Source organism: Acomys minous (genome assembly GCF_964271855.1).
Source record: "Acomys minous genome assembly, chromosome: 11".
Taxonomy (NCBI): domain Eukaryota; kingdom Metazoa; phylum Chordata; class Mammalia; order Rodentia; family Muridae; genus Acomys; species Acomys minous.
The window spans coordinates 30888852-30914554 of record NC_140492.1 but is presented as its reverse complement, the minus strand read 5'-3'; the positions used below and the strand labels follow the sequence as shown (position 1 = coordinate 30914554).

At 37.2% G+C, this 25703-nt stretch overlaps 1 protein-coding gene across 4 annotated transcripts in view; it reads right to left on the bottom strand.

Annotated features, from left to right (window-relative positions):
• The window catches only part of ZNF654 (zinc finger protein 654), a 63970-nt gene that overhangs the window by 20273 nt on the left and 17994 nt on the right, over positions 1 to 25703 (bottom strand). For all 4 annotated transcript variants that reach the window (XM_084801975.1, XM_084801973.1, XM_084801972.1 and 1 more), the window contains 2 exons: positions 23242 to 23387; positions 8925 to 9006 (listed from right to left, as the gene is read on the bottom strand). In XM_084801975.1, coding sequence (XP_084658101.1) covers positions 8925 to 9006; positions 23242 to 23387 — 228 coding nt within the window. The remainder of the gene's footprint in view (positions 1 to 8924; positions 9007 to 23241; positions 23388 to 25703) is intronic.

Here is a 25703-nt window from a genome sequence, read left to right as displayed (position 1 = left end):
AACCAGTCAAATTGATAAGCTTCAGGTTCATTGAGAAATAATGCTTCAAACATTAAGATAAAGAGTGACTGAGTACAACACCTAAAGTTGACCTGTGGTCTCCACATGCACCTTCACACACATACATGCTCACACTCACTCTAACAAGAACATAGACCACACACTACATATTACAAAACATACACAATACAGCACCAAATACAAGGAGGAGGGGGTAAAAGAAATTTAGAAGTCAATAGATTTCAACAAAACACTTTGTATGACTGGTATAAGGAATTTTAAGTTGAGCATCATGACTTATACAACATGTTTTAAATAAGCTATGATTTAATACAGCTACCAGACAATGTGCTATTCTTAATTGTTCTAACCCTTAATATAATACAAGCCCTGAAGACTTAAGATATGTGTGTAAGATTTATTTGAACACATGATCCCACATAAAGAAATACATACAAAATCCAATTTAGTAGAACAAGTATTTTTAGTCAGGAGAAAAAGAAGTCCTCTTGACCCTTATGCTGCCTGCCACCAACAGGACAAGTTACTTAATCTCAAATTTTGTTTGAATGGATAAATGAATGAATGAATCTTTTTGGTCCTTCGTTTCACTATTTATTTTTAAATGAGACTGGCTTTAACGGTCTCTATTATTCCTCACGGCTAATTTTCTATGATATATTTTATCTGAGAAAATCTAGACAGCCTCAAGAATTAATGTGCTGAGATTTTTATTTTCTGTTAGTACACTGTACAGTCACCTTTCAGTGAACAATGAATGTCTCAACTTTAATGTGTTCTTTTTATTTATTTATTTTTAAATTCACTTTACATCCCTGTAGAGCCGCCTCCCTCCTCTCCTCCCAGTCCTGCTCTCTCACCCTGTTCCCCTTTCCCCAGTCCCCTTCTCCTCAGAAAAGGGTCCTTAATGTATTGTTAGATACAATGGAAAAAAGATAGCGTCTTCAACAAAATGTGCTCATCTAACTGGATGTCTACAGTAGAAAAATGAAAATACATCAATATTTATCACTATGCACAAAGCTAAAGTCCAAGTGGATTAAAGACCTCAACATAAAACTAGAGACACTAAATCTGTTGGAATAAAAACTGGGGAAGAGCCTTGAACTCATTGGCATAGGAGACAACTTCCTGAACAGAACAACAGCTTAAGCTCTAAGGTCAACAGTTAATAAATGGGACCTCATGAAACTGAAAAGCTTCTGTAAGGCAAAGGACACTGTCAATAGAACCAAGGGACAGCCTACAGACTGGGAGAAGATCTTCACCAACCCTACATCTGACAAAGGGCTAATATCCAAAATACATAAAGAATTCAAGAAATTAAACACCAATAAACCAAATAAACCAATTTTAAAAATGGGATACAGAACTAAACAGAGAATTCTCAACAAAGGAATATCAAATGGCTGAGAAACACTTAAAGAAATGCTCAATGTCCTTAGCCATGAGGGAAATGCAAACTAAAATGAGTCTGAGAATTCACCTTATACCCATCAGAACGGCTGAGATAAAAAAAACTCAAGTGGCAGCACATACTGGCGAGGATGTGGAGAAAGGGGAACACTCCTCTATTGTTGGTGGGAGTGTAAACATGTACAACCACTTTGGAAATCAATCTGGCACCTTCTCAGAAAATTGGGAATAGTTCTACCTTATGACCCAGCTATACCACTCCTGGGCATATACCCAAAAGATGTTCTATCATACAAGGACTTTTGCTCAACTATGTTCATAGCAGCATTATTGGTAATAGCCAGAATCTGGAAACAACCTGGATGTTCATAAACCCAAAAATAGACAAAGAAACTGCAGTACATTTACACAATGGAATACTACTCAGCTACTAAAAACAACGAAATCTAGAAATTTGCAGGCAAATGGATGGAACTAGAAATGATCATCCTGATTGAGCTAACCCAGACCCAGAAAGACAGGCATGATATATACTCACTTATAAGCAGATATTAGCCATATAACACAGTATAACCACACTACAGTACACAGACCTAAAGAAGTTAAATAACAAGGAGGATCCTAAGGAGGATGCTTAATTCTCATTCAGAAGGGCAAATAGAATAGATACCTGAAGTAGTTGAAGAGAAGGAACAGGACACGTGGCTACCTTAGAGATCCTCTGAAAGACTCCACCCTGATCCTAGAGATGCTGACACTCACAGCCAAACTTCGGGTAGAGTCTTATGGAAGAGTTGGGGAATAGGAGGACCTGGAATGCACAGGTGCATTCCACAAGGAGACCAATGGAGCCAATACATCCAGGCAGGCTGGGGGATGGGGATGGGGTGCTGAAGAGACTGATATATCTCCAAGGACCATGGATGGTGAGGACCTAGGACCTAAACCCTTTGCTCAGATGTAGTAGATAAGCAACACAGTCTCCTTGCCCATCCCATAATATGGAGATTAGGGGCTATTTCTGACATGGACTCTGGCCCTCATATGTGGATCACTACCCATGACAAGGCGGCCTTGCCAGGCCAGAGGAAGAGGATACAGGCAGTCTAGATGAGATTTGATAGGCTGAGGTCAGATGTTAGGGGAGGAGGGCTCCCTCTTTCTGAGGACTAGGGGATGGGGAAGCAGGGATGAGGGAGGAAAGATGGGATCAGGAGGTGATGAGGGAGAGGGCTACAATCGGGATGTAAAGTGAACAAATTTTTTAAAAAAATACTTTCAAAATGCTAATTCTATTCATTTATTTTGGTCATTTACATGCCTGTTCTTGAAAACAGCAGACAGAACAAGGTGGTCAGAATATAATATTATTGTTTATTACCAAATTTGATACTGTATGGAATAACTATTAATGCACAATATTTAGTATCCTTTCACAAGATACCTGCTATTCCACGGTCAGGATACTGGTCTTACAGAAGACATACAAAATATATTGGTGCTAATATTTCAACATTTTAGAGGTCTGAAGCTGGGTTCTTGGGCTTACAGTCTGGTATTTAGCCAGGCATGGTGGCGCATGGCTTTGTTTCAGCACTCAGGAGGCAAAGACAGGCAGATCTTTGTGAGTTTGGGGACAGTCTAGTTTTACCAAGTTCCAGAGCAGCCATACAATTTACAGAAGATACTTTACACTCATATGAGCAAACCTATACAGATCTTTTAATTTTTTTAAACTGTATTATCTCTCCATGCAACTGATGACAATTAGTATTCTTTTTTTTTTTTTTGCTTCTTTACCTATAATATCCTAGTGAAAAACTGTTAAAAGATGTTTTACTAGTCAATGAATTGATACCTAATCTTTCATGACCAACAAAAAATAAAAATAAAAAATAAAAAAGGAAAGTGTGTGTAGACTAGTTTGTTCTGCTGTATGTTATTTATATCGTTATGTTATTCCACCATGGCCTTTATTATAGAATAAAAACAAAGTATTAGTGTAATCAAAGCCCTGAGGGCAGGCTGCATTTCAATAGAGCAACACATTATTTTCTCAATGGAAATAATCTATATATGCTATTCTTGGTGTTATATTGGGATTCCTGGCTTAAGGGCTTTACCACATGTCTGGTGCACTTTTGGGAAATACCAAGAATAAAAATGGCTACCAAATCCCCACCACCTAATATTTTCTCTGTTATATGTCGATAAATACTAATGGAAGGACAGAGCATACTATGTCCATCCGTCTCTCCCCTCGCCTCAGGTAGTTTTCTATTTTATTATATTCACTCAATGAAGTTATGTTTGGCAACTCCCCACATCTGGTATCTTGTCTGAGCAGTTAGTATAAGGCCCTCATCCAGTTTTTTTCCTTCATTTTATATTTCTTCATTTTATATTTCATTAGGTATGTAGATATGTGGATGATGAAGAGGTAAGCACATCCTGTGAGAAGTATCTTATATCATGATAAAAAACAAAGCAAAGCAAAACAAAACAAAACAAAACAAAAAGTAAAGAAACTCAAAGATAGGACTGAAATTCTTTTGCGTTATATATATTTGGCTATAAAAAATGAAGGTTCCTACAACACCACCAGGCCTAGCAGATAGGTTCAGAGAACACGTCAGAAAGAAGAGATAGAAAGACTCTAAGAATCCATGGACCAGGATACCTGCTATGAGATACTGTCATTTAGGCCTGACAGGAAAGCTGCCACCCATAGTATCTCAATATTAATGATTTAAACAAGACATGCTTAATCACAACACTAAGCAGTAAGTTGGCCCCAAATATGTACATTGGGCAACCCTAAATAGATTTTGTAGGTCTGTTTGATTCTAGTACATATAACAACAACAATAATAAAAAGAACACAAATTTGAAAGGGAGTTGAGGGAAAACATGATGACTTGGAGGAGATATGGAAATGATATAAATACAGTATTCATATGAAATTCTCAAAAGAAAAAAAAAGATTCCCCTTAAGATTATGCAGGAAATTATAAGCAGAGTTTACAATTTATAGTTGAGAAACTCCAAGTGTAGGTGGTCAGAAATCATGAAAAAACAGAAGTATAAGAGCTAAGTTTGAAAGCTGGGTGCAGTGGTAATCCCAGCACTTGGGCAGGCAGAGTTTAAGGCCAGTCTGATCAACAGCCAGGACAGCTAAGGCTACACAGAAAAGCCCTGTCCCCCCAAACCACAAAAACAACAACAATAACAAAAAGAAAACCTACGTTTGAGTCTTATTATATATAAAAACAGAAATTTACACAGTATTACTTTAGAATTTACACCTTACTAGAAAGGTTGTCACTACCTACCTTAAAAACAGCATCAAGGGCATTTTGCCAGAAGTGATGCCAAGCATGCTACTAATTCAGCCCATATAGTGATTGCTTTCAGTCAGTACAGTGATTATTCCCCTTTTATAAGTGAGAAAACTAATAAATAAAATATATAGCCTACTTAGCATAAGGTAGAGGGGACTATAAAATTGAGGTATTTGTGTTTACCATATGGGAAATTATGTATGGATGACATGTGGATTTAGCTCCCTGCCCGCCAAAAGGAAGGAGGCTGTATTAGCAGTAAAGAATTGTTGGGAAGAGGAAAATTGTGTAGCACTGCCTGTACACTATCCAGTGAACTCTAGTGAAGAAGCTCTGCTGGGTTATCACTCATGCTCCTGGTATTAAACACCCAAACTCACCCAGGCAGAAATGAAATAATTTCTTTGTTCTGTAGTCTATAGCCTCGTAGGGTGAACTGCTATGTGTCACGTAATAGGGGAACATAAAGTTTATTCAAATCCAGTTCCAGGGATTAGCACCATTAGTATAACCTAGGAGCTTGTTAGAAAGCAGACCATCCGGTCCCACGTTACACTCCTAAGTCATAATCTGAATTTTAACACACTCCTCAGATAAGTATTAGCAACACTGAGTTTGTCCCATTTAAAGTGAAAAGGAAAAAACACAACCTTAAACCTATTTATAGTATGATTTGACAAAATATAGACAGAGGTGAGATCCTCAGGAGAATAGGATTTTTACTAGGACACTATATTAAAAATAATTCAAAAGGCGATATTAGATTATAACTTTATTATCTGAAAACTGGAAGCTTTCCGAGCTTTATAAATACAAGCCTTTTAAGGAGGTATACAGAATAAAAATGCATGTTGACCTTTGCTAGATCTCAAAAAAAAGCCACCAGAGGTTTTAAAGCTTCTATTAACTAGAAGACTCAAGTAAGTAAGTTGTGTTCCTAATATCTGCCCCAAAGTCAAGGGCAGCCTGGGCTACACAGTAAATTCTAGGCTAGCCAGTACTACACAATGCAAACAAAACAAAAGAAGGTTCAAATAAGTTCAAACTAAAAAGAAGCCATAATCACAGAAGTAGATTTTTTTCTTTGTTTGTTTGTTTGATTTTTCAAGACAGGGTTTCTCTGTGTAACAGTCCTGGCTGTCCTGGGTCTAGCTCTGTAGACCAGGATGGGTACATATTCGCAGAGATCCATCTGCCTCTGCCTCTCAAGTGCTTGGATTAAAGATGTGTACCACCATGCCAGGCTGGAAGAAGAGATTTTATTAAAGAGGGGTGGAGAGGGGCCGGGGGTGAGGATGGGCTTTCTAATTCAGCCAGAATTAAGTTACTGAAAACCTCCCTCTCCCTCCCCACTCCCTGCACCCCCTCCCTCCCTCCCTAAGAGGGAATGAGGTATATTGTGGGGGATTTTCAATAACTGATTAAATTATGTGAAAAAATACAGGGTATATCTGTTTACAAATGTTTACCACATTTTAAATAGAAAATAACCTTAGCTGAAGTTGGAAAAATATGCATGCAGATACAAAAACTACCCACATACATAAACAAAACTTGACTCCTCTATGACACACTTGACCAGCACTTCTCTTAACACTAAAATGTCCTTCTCCAATCCCACTGTGCCGCCATTCTCTATCGGTTTAGACAGCTGCTGCTTCCAAAATGCTCACTTTAAAAGTCTTGAATTATTGTCTTTCTGCCACAATTACAGGAGTTCACTCTGCTGCTTACTGTTGTTTTCCATGGAGCTTAGTGCTGAGAACAGTGTGGGGACTCAATAAACAACTGATGAGCAAAGAAGTTCAAGAGGACTGTGGTGGTTTGAAAGAAAATGGCCTCACAGGCTCATAGGGAGTGGCACTACTAGGAGACGTGGCCTTGTTGGAGGAAGTATGTCTTAGTTCTCTTCCTGCTGCCTGAGGATCAAGATGTAGAAATCTCAGCTCCTTCTCCAGCACCAAGTGTGCCTGCAGGCTTCTATGTTCCTGGCCATAACAAAAATGGACTCAACCTCTGAAACCATAAGCCAGCCCCAATTAAATGTTTTCCTTTGTAAGAGTGGCTGTGGTCACGGTTCTCTTTAGAGCTTAATTAAAACCCTAACTAAGACAAGATCCATTGCCAAGAACAAGCATCAAAGACAAAGTGAAATAAACAATAGGTAATGAAAACTTGAATATATAATCTAAGTAAACTATAAATTTGATGCAAACAGTTTTGCTTTGATGTTTGTTATTTTCTATTAGTGTATTTGTGAGACAGACAGCCTTTCACTGTGTAGCTCTGGCTGATCTGGATATCACTATGAAGACAAAATTGGTCTCAAACTCACATAGAGCTGCCTACTTTTGCCCACCAAGTGCTGATATTAAGGAAACAGGTATTTTGATCAATTTTGTTGAATTATAAGTGGACACAATAGAATGTTGAATACAATTTTCATAAATAGCCAAACTCATAAGCCTTTAACACTATAGTAATATTATATATGACAGGTTGCAAAGCAGCCCCTGGAGGTACTCTAGCCACATAAGTGCTGATGATATAGTGAGAGCACTTGGGTGGCCAGAGTACTAGTGTGTGCTGTTTCCTAAATAAATGACTTTAAAGAACCAAAATATTTTAGATATATAGAAGAGGTCTTAAAATTTTGTCAGTCTATGTTTTTATACTGTATGTATCTATTCATATATGCAAGTATATACAGGTGAACAAGAAATTGTGTTTATAAGTATGGAAGCCAGAAGTTGATGGTGGATATCTTTCTCAATTGCTGTCCATCTTATTTTTGAGACAGTCTTTTCTTTGTTCAGTTTGTGTTTTTGTTGTTGTTGTTTTGTTTGTTTTTTTATTTAAATGATTTATTCAGATTACATCTCAATTGTTATCCCCTTACTTGTATCCTCCCGTTCCTCCCTCCCTCCTTCCCTCCCTCCCTCTCTTACCATATTCCCTTTCCATGGGTCTGTGACAGAAGGGGACCTCCTTCCCCACCATATGGTCACAGTCTATCAAGTCTCATCTTGGTAGCCTGCTTATTCTTTCTCTGAGCGCCACCAAGCCTCCCCACCAAGGGGAAGTCGTCAACAATGGGTCACCAGAGTTCATGTCAGAGTCAGTCCCCGCTCTCCACACAGCTGTGGAGAATGGCCTTGAGACAGTCTTTTAACTGAACCTGGAGTTTTTCAATTCAGCCAGACTGGAGAGACACTAAGATACTAGCATCTGCCCATCACCTCCTCCTCAGCACTGCAATTACAGAAGTGTACAGCTGTGTCTGGCACTTTTTCTACAATAATTTATTTTGTGTGCATGTATGAACACCTGAATATCGCATCATATATGTGGCATTTAGAGAACAACCCCTTGAGTCAGTTTTCTCCCTCCACCATCGGGATGCAGGGATTTAACTCAAGTCATTCAGTTTGGCAGCAAGCACCTTTACCCACCAAGTAATCTATCCAGTCACTAATGTTTGTTAATGGGTGCTGGAAGCCAAATTCTCCAGGGCAGGCATTTATCAACTGAGCCATCTCACTTATTGTCTAGATTTGTCTCTATCTATCTGTCTGTCTCTCCCCTTTTTTCTTTCTTTCTTTGCTTACTTTTTCTTTGTTTTTTGTTTTGTTTTATTGTTTTCGATTTTTTGTTGTTGTTGTTTTGGTTTTGTTTTACAAGAAAGGGTTCCTGTGTATAGCCTTAGCCATACTGGACTCACTTTGTAGACCAGGCTGGCGTCCAACTTACAGAGATCCACCTGCCTCTGCCGCCTGAGTGCTGGGATTAAAGGCGCGCGCCAAAACGCCTGGCTTCTCTCTGTCCTCTTACAGATCCCAAAACAAGAACAACCATCTGCATAGATTATATGAGACAGGAAAATTGGTGAGACAGTTTCTTTGCCAGGGGAAAGTTCTAGATTCTCACATGTGCTTAGGTTCTTTAGACATGGTAGCTGCATTAGAATCCTGGATAGAAGCTGCTTGGAATACAGTTAAAATTGATTTCATGATCTTTCTACACCTACCAGTATAAGGAACTTTTTAATACCATCACTGTAGTGACCATAACATTTAAGCAAAAATTTAATATAACAATTTTACTGATTTGTATGTGTATAAAATGTAAAATAGTTAACTATTGTACCTGAAATGAGCCAAGAATATCCTTTAAGGGTTCTTCATAAAACTCATCTCTTCCAAAGAACAGGAGCAACTCAAAGAAACTCCTGAAAAGAAAAGGAAAAAAAATATATAATTTTCATTGCACTGTGGTTTTGTTCTACTTTTAAAAACTACCAAGTTGTAACATCTACCTAATAGCAAATATTTTACTTATAAGTACTTGGTTTTTTATTTTAATATATTTTATTGATTTATTCATATTACATCTCAATCGCTATCCCATCCCTTGTATCCTCCCATTTTCCCCTTACTCCTTTCCCCTATGACTGTGACTGAGGGGGACCTCTTCCCCCTGTATATGCTCATAGCGTATCAAGTCTCTTCTTGGTTGCCTGATATCCTTCTTCTGAATGCCACCAGGCCTCCCCATCCAGGGGATGTGGTCAAATATGGGGAACATATGCTCAACCATGCTCATAGCAGCCTTATTCATAATAGCCAGAACAAGGAAAGAGCCTAAGCATCCCTCAGTAGAAGAATGGATAAAGAAACTGTGGTACATTTCCACTATGGAATACTACTCAGCTATTAAAAACAAAGAATTCCCGAAATTTGTGGACAAATGGATTGATCTAGAAATGATCATAATGAGTGAGTTAACCCAGAAGCAGAAAGAGTCAAATGGTAGTACTTGGTTTTTTAAAACTTCATTAAGGGCTAGAGATTTAACTCAGTTATCATACACAAAGCGCCAAGTTCAATCTCCATGGCCGGCCAGAAAATGATGTATATGTCTCTAATCCCAGCACTTTGCAAGTGAAAACAGGACCAAAAGTTAAACATCATCCTCAGTTACATACCAAGTTCGAAGCCAGCCTGGAATACATGAAATTTCATCTCAAAATACAAAAAACAAAAAAACAAAAACAAAAAAACCTTACAAAGTGCAAAAGAAATTATGCAAAGTAGACAACAAGAGATTAAATAAAGTTTGGCACTATGTGACACTATGTACAAGAAACACTGTATGTGGAATTTCTTAATACCTGAGATTTTAGACATCTACTGGAAATCCTAGGATGTACACTTCATGCACAAGTAAGAACTTTGTGCACTCATCAATGTACAATATTCATATTTTCATAGATTACCTAGGCAGACTAGAAACTAATAAAAGCAATCATCTCTCTTTAGAGTAAAAAAGAAGGCCTAGAAGTCAAAGATGAACTGGAAAAAGGAAAGAGACTAGTGCGAGCAAGGAAGACGAACAAGTGAGTAAGTATACAGGGGGGATGAATATGACCAAAGTTTATTATGCTTGTGTATAAAAGTCTCATAATAAAAATCCATGATTTTGTACAATGGACATATTTTAATAATGGAAAAGAAAAAGGCCACAGTGAAGTTGCCACATCAGTTGGGGTCTCCCTTTCATAGACTTGTTTCAAATGTGATCCAGACAGCATGAACTGCTAACACGAAGTAGAACTTTTATGAAATTGGAAGGAGCTAGGGAAGTAACTCAGGGGTACAGCCCTTGCCTAGCGTGAATACCACCCTTGGTTCAATCCCTAGCATCAGAGAAGAGACAGTCTATGGTCTTAATAAAAGGTGGAATGAAACTTTCAAAGCTCTTTATCAACTAAGTTTTCATTCACCTTTTAGCAATATTTAATAGCATCTTCACCAGGAATAGATTCTATCTTAAAAACCACTGGTTTTTTGTTTTGTTTTGTTTTGTTTTTCAATTAGAGACTCAGTCCCCCTATGTTGCCCAGAGGCTGGCCTCAAACTTTTTGATTCAAGAAATCTACCTGTGTCAACTTCCCAAAAAGCTTTGATAGGTTCCTACCCAGGATCATCTTAAAAGCACCATATTTATTCATAAGAAGTAACTCTTCCTATTTTAAAATTAATTACAGCAATTCAATCATATCTCCAAGCTCCATGTATAGTTCTAGTTTGATCCCTACTATATCTTCATGCAGTTATTCATCTACTGAAGTCTTGAACCTTTGAACATTATCCATGCAGGGTGGAATCTACTTCAAATTCCCATATATATTCTTTTTTTTTTTTAATCCTCCTATGAACTACAGGTGTTTGTTTTCATTACCATCTAGATAGATGAAACATTTCCACAAGGTTTATAATTTTCCCAAATCCATCAGGGGATTACTACCTAAGATAAGCACTGCTTAAAAAGTAAAATTCTCAAATAATAAGACATGAAATTTTAAGTTGCTGCTTGTTGCAAAATAGATATATATATACATGAAGATAACATTAATCTCACTGTAAACCTTCACCAGAGCCCTTGAGTAAAGAGGTCCATTGACTGCAAACAGTATACTTAGAAAGGACTCTATCTTTTTAAGCAATAGGTCTCAAGACTGGACTCAGCAAACCATGCTGTAAACAGATGGACCATCATTCAGCCATTTTCCCACTAGTAAAGCTTAGAAGACGTTTGGTAGAACTCTCAAAGACCCTAGATTTTTCATAAATGATAGATAAGGTTCAGCAAAAAGTCACCAGCCACATAAGATATTAATAAGAGTCAGTGTGGCCTGGTATGAACTTCTTTGGCTGAGAGTTACAACGGGGCTTCTTTAAAATTTTTACTTGAGAATTTTTTTTAATTTTACTTATTTATTATGTATACAGTATACATTAGATCACATTATTACTTGAGAATTTTTTACATGATCCTTAATATATAGGTATGAAAAATACCTGCTGGTAATTTATTTTAAAATATATTTAATTTAATTTTACCACTTACTAAAGATGAAAACAAATTTCTATACATGTTCTTTACTGTTACATACAACACTATAAATTGTATGAATATTGTATAAGGTAGACATAGAATATGTTCTGCACTTTTCAGAGTTGAATGATAATTTGGGTTTTATAATCATCAATGCTGAGAATGCTCTTTTGTATAATACAAATACATTTTGTATAGTACAAAATGACAAAAGTATGTTCGGGGCCTTTCAGAAATTGCTGACAATCCTGTCCTGATCCCAAGCCCAAATTCATTTCTTGTTTCTTTATAAGATTCAAGTAAGCTCTCAAACAGCAACTTTCACAGCCAAACATTCTAACACAATACAACACAAAGATGCACTAATTTGGTACTTACATAGGGAGGAATGGTAGGAAGCTATTAAAAGTCTTTGTTTTCCAGAATTAGACCATTAGGTTCTCTAAGTAGAAAATTTTGTATGTACAGTTAAAAAATGCAATTTATAACAAATATTTTTGAATCCGAGCTAAGGTGTTTATGATAGCATTTGTTGGTGCTGCTAGGCATAACAACATAGTCAATACAAAGTATGCAAATTGTGTGTTCAGAACCAAGGCTGAAGTGAAGCAATCCAACACAGGTGAACAGTACCAGAAATACCTTAAATTCATCATATATTAGAACTTGAATTAAGTTCTGGTCATTGCATGTTTACAAACTTTAATGTTTGCTAATTTTTCACAACTTTCCCATTCAGTTACTAATCACATATGCCCACAACATACAGTTTGAGCAGCTATCCCCTAGATGGAATCACCTATTCCATCAAAACAAAAAATCTGTTTGGCTTATCTACTCAACAGCATGGCTGCATCTTAAAAACCTTCCAATGGCCATTGATAAAAGTTTGGTCACCAGCTTGTGGCACTGTTAAGAGAGTCCTAAAATAGTTATATCATTGTTTGTGTACCCATGAAGGGGATCATGGGTCTCTAGTATCTTCATCTCTTCTGTTTCCTTGCAGGTAACCATGAGGTAACCAGCTTTCTCCTCCGTGAACTTTTCTGCCATAGTGTTGCTAAAGGCCCAATAGACTGAACCTCCAAAACGCTGAAATAAAAATAAACCTACCATGGGTAATGTGCTACTTTTACAAGTAAGAAAAAGAACCCAAGTTATGAACCTCAGCATTCATATAAAAGTCAAAGGCAGTGACAGGCACCCAGAACTCTAGCACTAGGGTGGCAGGGGGTAGAGACATTCAAAGCCTTGGGACTCACTGGCTAGCCAGTTTAGGTAAACAGCAAGCTCTAGGTTCAGGGAAAGACCCTGTCTTAAAAACAAAGGTGGAGAGCAATCAACTTCTTTCCCACACACACAAGGGCAATCTTGCTTACACACATGCAGATACTTCACAAAATAAAGAAACCTATCCTCATTTTAAGTTGGTCATTTTCAAGTATTCTATTACAGTAAAGAAAATAGTCTAACTGCCACTTTCACAATTTTTTTAGCTAGATCTTCTGGATAACTTCTTCAGCTTCTATATCAGCTTCCTATTCCACTTGGTACTTTTGAGTTATAGACAAAGCTTCTTGCCTAAAGAGAAATAAATGAACCTTTACTAACATTAATCTTTTCTTTTATAGAGAGCCTTTAGAGAATTGAAAGCAGAACCTTGTGCTCTTACATACAACTTTTGAGAGAAGTTGTTTACAAAGCTAAATATCTAAACCAAAAACAAACAAAAAAAACCAGCTATGAATCTGGGCATGGTGGCACACACCTTTTATTAATCCCAGCATTCCAGAGGAACAGATAGATGGATACCCTCTGAGTTCCAACGCAACCTGGTCTACATAGTAAGTTCCAGGCTAAACAAGGCTATGTAGTGAGAAAGGAAGAGAGAGGAGAGGAGAGGAAGGTAGGGCAGGGGAAGGAGGGCAGAGGGAATGGCACAAACAAACTTGACAAACCTGACAAGCAAACTAGAGTTATCTGAAAGGAGGGAACCTCAATTAAGAAAAGTATTTCATAAAATCTGGCTATAAGGAATTTTCTTAATTAGTGATTGGTGGGAAGGGCCCAGCCCATTGTGGGTGGTGCCATCCCGGGGCTGGAGGAACTAGGTTCCATAAGAAAGCAGGCTGAGCAAGCCATGTGAAGAAAGCCAGTAAGTAGCACCTCTCTATGCCCTCTACATCAGCTTCTGCCTCCAGATTCCTACCCTGTTTGAGTTCCTGCCCTGACTTCCTTTGGTGATGAACAGCAATATGGAAGTATAAGCTAAATAAACCCTTTCCTCTCCACTTGCTTTTTGGTCATGGTGTTTCACTACAGCAATAAAAACCACAAGACAGGAGAAGAGGGGAGGAGAACAGAGGGAAGTGGAGAGAAGAGAAGAGGAGAGGGGAGGGGAGGGGAGGGGAGGGGAGAGGAGGGGAGGGGAGAGGAGAGGAGAGAAGAGAAGAGAAGAGAAGAGAAGAGAGGGGGGAGGAAAGAGAAAGGGGTTAGAAAGAAAAGGAAAGGAATCTATGGAACAAAGAATAATATTAAAGAACTAATTTTACATTCTACAAAGCCTCTGCAATTAAATCAATATCATATTGGCATATGAACAAATAGATTATTGAAGCCAAATGTAAAATAAAAAAAGGTTCTTAAATAAAGAGCATCACTTAAATATTAAGAGCATCTCAACTCAATAGCCAAGTTTTAGGTAGTAGCATATCAAGTCTATATAGCCAAATTTTTAAAATGCAGATATGATTTGCCCCAACCTCTAAACACGGGAAATGTTCAAACTAAAATTCAAATACAAAAAATTAATCAATGAAAATATTTTTAAAAAAGATTCCAATAACATAGCTTTAAAACATCTTTATGACTCAAACTCAGAAGCAAGGAGGAAATATTGATAAATTCAAATTACATTTACATTTAAAAATACATGTGGATTTCAAAAATAGTAAAACCATCACTATCATGTCCAACATTTGCTCAGTATTGGTGCTACTTCAAGAGCTTTTCTTCCTCTTCCCCTTGCTTCTCCTAGTTCCCCTCGCTGTAGTTCAGAGCTGTTAGGAATGCACTACTGACACTTGAGTTGGGGCTTAACTGAAGACATTTATTTCTCTTCCAATTAGAAATATATTTCAGTTGAAAGATTTCTTTTTATCTCCTTGTTTTATGAGGTAATTTCATTGTGTTCTGCCTTGCATAGTTCCAGAAGAAGTGTTTGTATTGTATGTCTGGAATTTTTATTCTTGAAGCAAAAACTATGCCCTGGTTTTCAATTTGAGTACCGTGCTGTTGAGGCACGAACTCTGTAAGCATGTGTACATGAGAAATCATGCTTGGACTTAATTTCTGGGTCAGGGTATTAATTTCTCTTGTTTTTAGAAAAATTTGGCCAGTATTTTGTAGAAATTGCTTCTGGTTTATTTTTGATCTTCCTTTTAGAAGAAAGGTTCTCAGCCTATGGATTGTGACCCCTTGCAGGGGGAGGGAGGATCATTTACCAGATATCCTACATATCAGATATTTATATTATGATTCATAACAGTAGTGAAATTACAGTAATGAAGTAGCAAGGAAATAATTTTATGGTTGGAGGGTCACTGTAACATGAAGAACTATATTAACCTATATTAAAGAGTCATAGCTTTAGGAAGTTAAGAACCACTGTTCTAGGATTCTTTTTTTGTTTTGAGACAGGGTTTCTCTGTGTGTCTTTGGCTGTCCTGGACTCACTATGTAAAAAGACATGCCTCAAACTCACAAAGATCCGCCTGCCTCCGCCTCCCCGAGTGCTGGGATTATAGGTGTGCACAATGGTGCCTGGGTCGCTGTAGGATTTTAATAGTTTTATATTTTCCCAAAGCTCCTAAAGGTTGTTTTGGTTTTTTCTTGCCTTTCAAAGTTGATAATTTCCATTAATAGATATTCAACATTCATTCAATTTTTGTTCCAGGCCAAAACCCAGGACTTTGACTAAACTACATCTCCAACTCCTTTTCCTTTTCATAAATGTACTAATGACCTCATCAAAAGTACTAGCCATTCTAAGCAATACTATGCTTTTTAGTTTCTAGCACCTACATTTGAATATTTACATTTCCCATTTCTGTGCAGAAATCTGCAGCTTGTTCAAGCATGCTGCCCATCTTTCCCACTGGAATCTTTATACACTTGCAGCTGATTTTACTGACCATTTTGACGCTTGATGGTGTTACTTTATAAATCAGATTTTTAAAATGTGTGTACATTTATAAAGCTTTGTTTCATGTTATAGCACAGTAGAGACTGTAGTGTCATTTATGCCTGGAAACATTCTTGTCTTTTCTTGCACTGTGCCTTTATTGTAGAGCATTTGACTTAAACCAGTCAGAACGTAAGCTGAGGTAGGCAGGCGGGATGGACGGATGTGATAGGAATTAAGGAGAGAGACAGGGAGGAATATGATCACAATATATTGTATGAAATCCTGAAATAATTTATTTTTAAATTTTAAGTTAAGCTTGCATAAGTTTTGTTTTTCTTTCATGGTCATCAGTGGGTGGAAATAGGGTATTTATTTCATTACTTATCACTTTCCATACCTACCAATACAAATTTAACAATAAAATACAGACTTTTAATCTTTACTTTGGCTACAAGATGACTATTAGTCTCAACAGGTTGACAAAATACACAAAACATGCAAAAATGTCAAAATTATAGGTATAAAAATTCCAGTCATAACTAGCACCAAATGAAACATTAAATTTCTAACCATGAACAAGATAAAATATACAGGTTTGTTTAATATTGTCTATAGGTACAACAAATACTGAAAAAAAAAATATTCTAATGTAATACTAAAGAACAATATAGAGGGCTGGCGATGTAGCTCAGTGGTTGAGTGCTTGTCTGGAAAGTACAAGGCCCTGTGTTTAATCCCCAGAACTAGTGGCAATGGGGGCAAGGAAACAGAATTAAAGCAAGAATATTTCTTTGTTCTCAGAGGGAGCAAAAATAGGAAAATAGAAATCTGTATAGTTCTCTCTATAATATGACTGTGGAAGAAAATAAAGACAGAATTTGAGGTATACTTTAATTCAAACACACACACACACACACACACAATTTCAATTTTTTAATAAAATACAGTTTACAAAGGAAGTAAACCCAGATAAAGCCAGTTTTGTTGTGGTAACAAATTTAAAATAATTTTTACATGACTTCATTTCCAAAAATTTGAAAATTACTCAGGTGAATAAAAACAGAATTCATTTTCATTCTCTTTATAGATCCCCTTAAAAGCCGTAGTTCAACTGCCCAGACTAGAGATGGCCTGTCTTCCTATAATACAGGAAGTACTAAATTTTATAAAATTGGACATATAGAAATTACTACCAGAGAATACAGTAGCTTACATATTTATATACAGTATATATATATATATATATAATTACATGCATATAAAACAGAATCTTAAACACATAGCTCATATATATTTTTCAACTGAATAAATTTTATACATATATAATATATACTATGAAAAAGAAGTCTTCAAACAGAGACTAAACGTAACGAATTCTGTGACAATTCTGACTTCTTGTCTAGGTGCCTTTATGTGGTGCTAAGAGAGGGTCTTCTGCTGCTTCACTTAGTTATTCCTAGCATTCGTTCAAAACTCAGTGAGCGCTAACTCACCCAGAAGGCTTCCCCTCACATCCCAGACCAGGGGAAGCCTTCATTATGCCCTCTCACACACTACAATTACCTCAAAATCGCAATTACATAATAATATAACTGGTGATTTAGTATCTCTAAACTCTGCAAGATTTTTTGAGACTAAGAGTTTTTTGTTTCCAGTGTATGCCTAAGAACAAAACACAGAGTTTTATAGGAAATAAATTAAAAAATAGTTATGGACTTCTAGAACAATTTTCTGTTTGTTTTAGAAAAATGAAATACTATCATCACAAAATTTTTACTATTTTAATGGAACAATCACTTTGCTATTTCTCTATTTTTCTTCTAGTGTGAAAACATAGTTCTTTTTTCTATTACAGTAGGTTCCAGTAATACAGAAACTTTCCCTTTTAAAATACAGCACTACTTAACAATCAGTTCACATCACTGACTCATTCTTTTACCTAGTGTTCTCCATCTTATATAACATTTGATTCTTGGAGGTTTTTTTGTTTTGTTTTGTTTTTGAGTGAGGGTTTCATGTAACCTATGGTGGCCCCAACCTTCCTATAGAACCTTGAACTTTTGAGTCTCCTGCCTCAACAAGATACATGCTGGGATCACAGACTAATGTGATTATACACAGGCCACATAGTTTAAGATTTGATTCTTAAACTATTGTATTTTATATGAGCAGCAGTAAATAGGCTATCAAACAAAACAATAAAATAAAACCACCTTATGACACTTTAAATAATGAGAAGGGGGCTCTAAGTAGGGAGTGAGATAAATACAGGAGAAGGAAGGATATAACAGGAAATATGTCTGAAAGTCATTTTAAAAACATACTATTAACACCTCAAAAGACACAATAATATGGGTATGTTTGTGTATAGATGTACGCACATAGTTTAAATGAAACGTTCTCATCAAGGCTGACAATGATCCCTCCAAGAGCCAAAGACCACCTAATAAACCCCAACACCAGGAAATAAGAAGCCTTCTTTTGAGCTGTTGGTCAAGTTTGCCCAAGACACTCACAAAATATTACAGACTACTGCCACTGCGCTTGGATATCCCTAGAAGGAAGAAGGTAAGTTTCTGTTTGAAGGCACCATGCACTTCAGATACATGGACCCCAGGACCCCTGAGCTCAAACTGATTTGAGCAGCTCTTCCCAGAGGACTAGCTTTCTTAGTACCAGGCATGTCATGTAAGCTTTCAAAGGAGGAAAGCAGCCAACAGTCCTAAAGCAAGTATGATGCCAATGAACCACATCAATGACCCCATGGCACTATAACCCTAAGGACACAGTAGCAACACACATATCTTGGTGATAATTAACAGCTCTCTAATTAGACTTACAAACAACTCAACAAGAGGGAACCATGAACATCTACGCACCTACTCAGGGTAGATAAAGTCCTGGATCTTGAAGAAGAACCCACAACCACCACTCTACTAAGCCAGCATAATTCCTAACTACATTTAAAATATGTTTTTATATACATATAAATGTAGTCCTCAGCTCAAGGAAACATTTTTCCAGAGACTCCTAAAACATTCCAGATAATCAAAATGCAGTGTTGTTGAGGCCATTCCCAATTATATTTACAATATACTCCCACACATAGGGCTCAGAAACATTGAAAAAGAGTTGAAATAATTGTAGCAGTAAAAGGATCAAAGTTTGCTGTAAAAGAGTTGAAATAATTGTAGCAGTAAAAGGATCAAAGTTTGCTGTAAGGATATGTCTCCTAAAAATTTCAGACCCATAAATTCTCACCAACATGACTACCTAAACATGACCCTCACAAAGACAACAACAATAAACATGCCTAAGTGAACAGAAGAAAAACCACAAGGCCTCAACACAAAGAACTTCAGGCTACTAAGGAATGCTGAGCATGGAAAGAAAACAGCCTTATGCAGGCAAGAGCACACCAACTGGTTATCCAATACTAAATGGTCAGCCCTGAACACATACACACAAGTGACAATACACAAATGGAGTATGTTGTATTTAGTAATACACACACACACACGCACACACACACATATATATATATAACAGTAATTAATGAAAAGAAAGGCCATGAACTTGAAGACGAAGAAGGGATATATGGGAGGATCTGGAGGGAAGGGAAGAGGGAAGTGATATAACTATATTATAATCTCAAAAATAAAATTTTAGAACTTGGGTGACAGAGGCCAGCCTGATATATATATATAGTGAGTTCTAAGACAGCCAAGGCTACATAGAAAGACTCTGTCTCAAAAAAGCTAAACTAATGATGATGAAGAGGAGGATGATGATGTACTTCCAAAAGCTTTCAAAACTTTCATATTACAGCACTGTAGTTGACAATGATATTATAGCAAAGAAGTGGGGGTGAGATAATAGCACTTTACAAAAAAAGAATAATACCTATACTTAAAAATAAAGTAATTTAACTTCCCCTTGGTGGGGAGGCCTGGTGGCACTCAGAGAAAGGATAAGCAGGCTACCAAGATGAGAACTGATAGGCTCTGACCATATGGTAGGGGAGGAGGTCCCCTTCTGTCACAGACCTTGGGGAAGGAAATAGGGTGAAAGAGGGAGGGAGGGAGGGAGGGAGGGAGGAACGGGAGGATACAAGTGAAGGGATAATAACTGACATGTAACCTGAATAAATAAATAATAAAATAATAAAATAATAAAGTAATTTACTACTTTTATTTTCCTCAAAATCAGTAGAAAATACTGAAAGTGTTTTTAAAGTCCTCAAAATATAGAAATGTTCTTTATAGTGGACTCAGTTTTTGCCAACCTAGCTAGACTCGTTTGCAACTACCTGACACGTTTCTTAAGAGAACTATTTATCTCTTTGGGATTTCTATGGTTCAGTGGAGATGCCTATGTAGTACCTTTCCTGTAACATGGGTGGCATGGACTTTCATTAGAATAAGCCAAAAGTTTTACCACCTTTTCCTCACCAGTGATTAACCCCAAGTAGTGGACACAAACCAAACTGAGCTTGAGATCTTCCAAATATACTTTTTTGGTGGGTAGAGAGACTGGCTAGTTAATGAGCTGAGGTTAATCTAGTATTGTCAGAGGCTCTAGAGGAATTAATTAAAGCAAAAGATTAAGCCTAGAAAGGAAAAAGAAAACCTTTTTTCAGTATGATTATGTAGAAGATCCTGAAATTCGTTCCTGTTCCAGTGTTTGCTTTCTTATGGTTAACTAACCATACACACACACACACACACACACACACACACACACACACACACACACGCTTTTCTCTCATGTTATTTTCACTTACCTAGTTTGAGTAAGTATTTTTGTACTTACGAACAGCATTATAGTTTTCAGTCCATTAAGTATCACAAAACATTTTTAAATAATCAACTTTTTTGTTTGTTTGGTTGGTTGGTTTGGTTTTTCAACACAGGGTTTCTCTATGTAGCCTTGGCTGTCCTGAACACACTTTGTAGACAAGACTGACCTCAAACTCACAGAGGATCTGCCTGCCTTTGCCTCCCTGAGTGTTAAGATTACAAGCATACACAACCATGGCCAGCTAATAACCAAGTTTTTAAGGTAAAAACATGATATCTTATATTTTTTTCTCCCAAGTTTAAGCATATATGACCAATTTTTAAAGAACACAATGTTTTTTTCTCTTTTTATCTCATTTGATAATTATTTCTTTTATATATTGAAATGATATATAATTACGTCATTTGCCCTCTTCGCTTTCCTCCCTCTAAACACTTCCACATACCCCTCCTTGCTCTTTCTAAATCATGGCCTCTTCTTTTCATTAACTGTTGATATGTGTGTGTGTGTGTGTGTGTGTGTGTGTATGTGTGTGTGTATGTACACATATGTATACATACATGTATCTATATAGTAGTGTCTGTATATGTTTCTAAATACATTAAGTACAACCTTCTCAGTCTGTATGTTACATGTATGTCTGCATTTTATTATCTTCAGGACAGGTTCTGCAATGTAGCCCAGGCTGGCTTCAAACTTGTGATTTTTCTGTGTCAGCCTTCTAAGTAATTAGATTGTAGGTACATGTCACTATCTATAGCTTTATAGGTACCCAACTTTCTTTTGTATTGTTTTACATCCTGTCTACTTTTTAAAATTTTTTTAAGTTCTAGCTTTCTAGCCTTTACATTTTAACTATACTTCTTTTAAATTTTATTTAATTTTATTTTTTTATGCTCATTGGTGTAAGGGTGTCAGATTTCCAGAAACCAGAGTTACAGACAGTAGTGGGCTGCCATGTGGGTGCTGGGAATTGAACCTGGGTCCTCTGGAAGAGCAGCCAGTGCTCTTAATCACTGAGCCATCTCTCCAACTCCTTGACTATACTTCTTAATTTCAACCTTACCTTTGGTATCTAATGTTATTTCAGTCTTCTCAACTTCCTCTTTAAAATGCAGTACATTTTAGATCTTAATATTTTCATGTCAGAAACTCCCACTTCCTTTTTTGTTTCTCACATTAATACTATTCTTCCATAACTCTTTTTAAAATTTTGTTTCCATTGTATTTTTTCACAATGAAGGAAATCTTGAAATGTCTGATGATTCTTTAACAACCATTAGTACTTTAAATAGCTAGCCATTCCAGGAGGAATCTTTCAGTAAGAGAATGCAAAGGTCACTCTACCAACATCATTTAACTCCTTTAGAAAACAACAACTGGGTGTGGTGCTCCACACCTATAATCCCAGCACTCAGGGAAGCAGAAGCAGTCAGATCTCTGTGAGTTCAAGGCCAATCTGGTCTACAAAGTGAGTCCAGGACAGCCAAGGCTACATTGAAACCCTGTCTCAAAAAAACAAAAGAAAACAAAACAAACAAAAAACCACCATGACCCTTAAGCCTGGTGAATGGCCTGACTAAAAAAAATCTACAAGTAACTCTTTCACCCATTTGCATTCAAATGGTCAGGTCCTATGGACAATTCACACCTTGCATGTTCAGATTCCATGCCTACTGGTAGGGATGCAAGGAATACAGACTTCTTTCTACTTGATTTCATCACTACACAGTTTTTAAAACCCACCTTATAACTAAGTATATAGATACCTAAAGCAGTAAGAAGTTCAGATACTTAACCATAGAGACATACTCTGGTACTTCCTTTTCATTTGCCAGTGGATAACTTCACAGCCCAGTGTAGTGCACAAGTGTGAGCTGAGGCCAAACAGAAACAATAGGTGGGTTTGAACTTGTTCCTGAGCTCTATATCCTTTCTGAACTCCAAAAAAGGTGTAGCTGTCTCCTCCCCCACCCCGGCTCCCACCCCCACTCCCCACCCAGACACAGAGTTTCTCTGTGTGTCTCTGGCAATTCTGGACTTGTTTTGTAGACCAGGTTGGTCTCTAACTCACAGTGATGCTCCTGCCTCTGCCTCCCTAAGTGTGTGCAACCACATCCGGCTGTGGCTGTCTTTTTATCACTACTGATTCTTACCTATTTTATTTTCTCTGTATTTCTTTTACTTCTTTATTATTATAATTTTAGTGGGCTCCTAGGAGGGCAAAAAGAAAAAAACACAAGTGCCCAGTTTATAATTTTAATTCAATGTTATCTGAAAGGTTTTTAAGTCTCTCTCTCCTAATTATCATAACCTCAATTACCATATTCTGAGACTTAACATTCAAACTTGCCAAGACCACCTGGAGAAATAAGGCACAATGTAATGACCAGAGGAATGTGTGTACCACAAATCCATTTCACCCCAATAAAAATAAAATTGTTCTTAATTGTTGAAAATGAAAATGAAATGACTTGAGTGAAGAAATGGCAATTTCTTTTTGAGGGACATTAGGAAAGGTTTCTTCCTCAGCCCATATATCAAAGAAAACAATGTGTTGATAAGAAACAAAGTACTTACACAGCAAGACTACTCAGCACGTACTGAACATGCTCACACTCATCTGGGAAGGATGCGCTGGCTGACGTGAAACAGCAAAGGGCAGTCTGAAGAACCTGAAGCTGGGGCAAAGGGACCTGCCATCGTCCAGCATAGTCTTCAACCACCTTAAGAGAAGTGATTTTGAAAGTACATTATTATGGGAAAATGTTGCCAACTTTAAATTTAAAATGCAAACAAAACTTAAAGAACATACAAAAACATTATTTCTGCATGAATGCACATGACTGAGAGGTAAGGAAAAGTATCAATATTGTTTTTCTTACAGTATAAATCTGAATATAAAATCAACTGAAGACCTGGTCTAAGAGTCAACTACTTGGAACAATCAACTATCTTTGAAAATGTGGAAAAGAAATACAATAAATGAATATATTCAACTGCAAATCATTACCAATTTTTGTTAACAAATTTTCACAGTCCATATACAACTTTTGTTTATACATCAAAAGTATGAAAATTAAAATGGTTAAACAGAGAATACTCGAAACTGACATGCATATTACCACTATTACTAGCACTAAACATTCTAATAAGTGCTTCTTAAGATACAGTAGCATAATACTCTGATTATGAATATCTGTGTACTATATTATGGAGGGAGAAGGGGAGTTATGATTCCTGGAGCTTGCTAGCCACCACCTGAGTTCCAGACTCAGTGAAAGGCCCTGTTTCAAGATAATAAGGCGAAAGATGGAGCTGGATATGACTGCCTCATCTGGCCTCCATGTATACGCAAAGCTATGTGCACCCTATGCAACACACCCTACCCTACAAACACACAAACACACACGTGCGTGTGCGCACACACACACACACAACACAAACCACTCATTTATAGAAAAGGAGTCAGTCATCATTTTGAACTTTCCTAACTAGAATAATTTTGTAAGAAAAATCTTTTTCCAAGTTAGATATATATATATCACACACACAAACACACACACACACACACACACAGAGAGGGGGAGGAGGGAGATTTGGTTTTTCGAGACATGGCTTTTCTGGATAGCCTAGGCTTTCCTGGACTTGCTTTGTATACCAGGCTGGCCTCAAACTCACAGTGATCTGCCTGCCTCTGCCTCCTGAGTGCTGGAATTATAGGCGTGCACCACCAAACCCAGCTAAGAAAGTTAAATTCTTTAAAACACCAAAATGATTTAAAGCAGACTCTAGAAAGTTAAAAGCCATTTGGAATCTGCAAACAACTTAAAGCTCAGTATTTTTGGATGCCTAATAAAGCATATTCCTTGCTCAACTCATTATTCCTTAAGTTGATATTTACATAACATGGAGGACTTTTTAAGAGCTCTCAGTATGTTTAAGAGCAAACTTTCCCCAGATGCAAACTGGCATGAGTATTTTTGCATCTTCAAATTCTATGGCACTGAAGGTTGTCTATTCTATACATACCTACCACCCAGAAGCTTATGCAAATTCAAATGCAGCTATTGATAGATAATTCACATCAAAGGATAACTTTTTGTTGGGGTCCATAGCTCAATGATAGAGTGCAGACTAGGATGTATGAAGTTCCAAATGCAACTTCTGGTAGTAGCAAAATAAATAAGCAAAATTAAATAGAGATGACTTACTTTACACACTCATTTGCTAGAATAGTCTTCATTATGAAACAAAAAACAGAATCTACCTACAAGTTTTAGTTTGGTGATCCAAAACTATATAAACAGAATGCCACAGCCTGTCAAATGTCCATGGCAGGCATCATCAATTTCTCTATAGTTTCTTGTCTGAATTTGATACCTAACATTTTTCATTTTAACTATTTTCACAATGGTCTCCAAAATTTCTACATCTCTCAAGATCATACCCTGTTCACAGCCCAAACTACCATTCATGTTCCTCTTAAACATGAACCAAAATGAACCACAGACTAATAGCTGACTCAAATCACATCACTGCCACATCTGTGTAATTTATTGGTAGTATGGATTTTGATGTTTCAGTCAGGAAAAAATACTTTCTCTTTTTCACACAGAGATTGCTCTTAAGCAGTCCTCCTAATTTCATAGGTTTCACTCTTCCTATTCTCCATACTAGCCCAAACCATCAAGCATGCACAGCTAGTATATTAGCACTTACTTCCAGTTCATGTCACCTGAAAATATGCAAGGGTTTTTTTCATGTCGTCATCAAAGTTGAATACAAAAAGTAACACAGATGTGGCAGAGCTGGCCCTGCCCTGAAGACATGGGAGCAGGAGAGCCAGCCCTGCCCTGAGGACACAAGAACAGGAGAACTGGCCCGCCATGATACAGCTGGACCTGCCATGACCACACACGGGAGCGGGAGAGCAGGTCCTGATCCAGGACTCTGAGTCGACCTCACCCCAACATCTACCCCATGTATGACCTGCTGGAACACATGAAGGGGCCATTCCTACAGATTCAAAGATTAAGAAT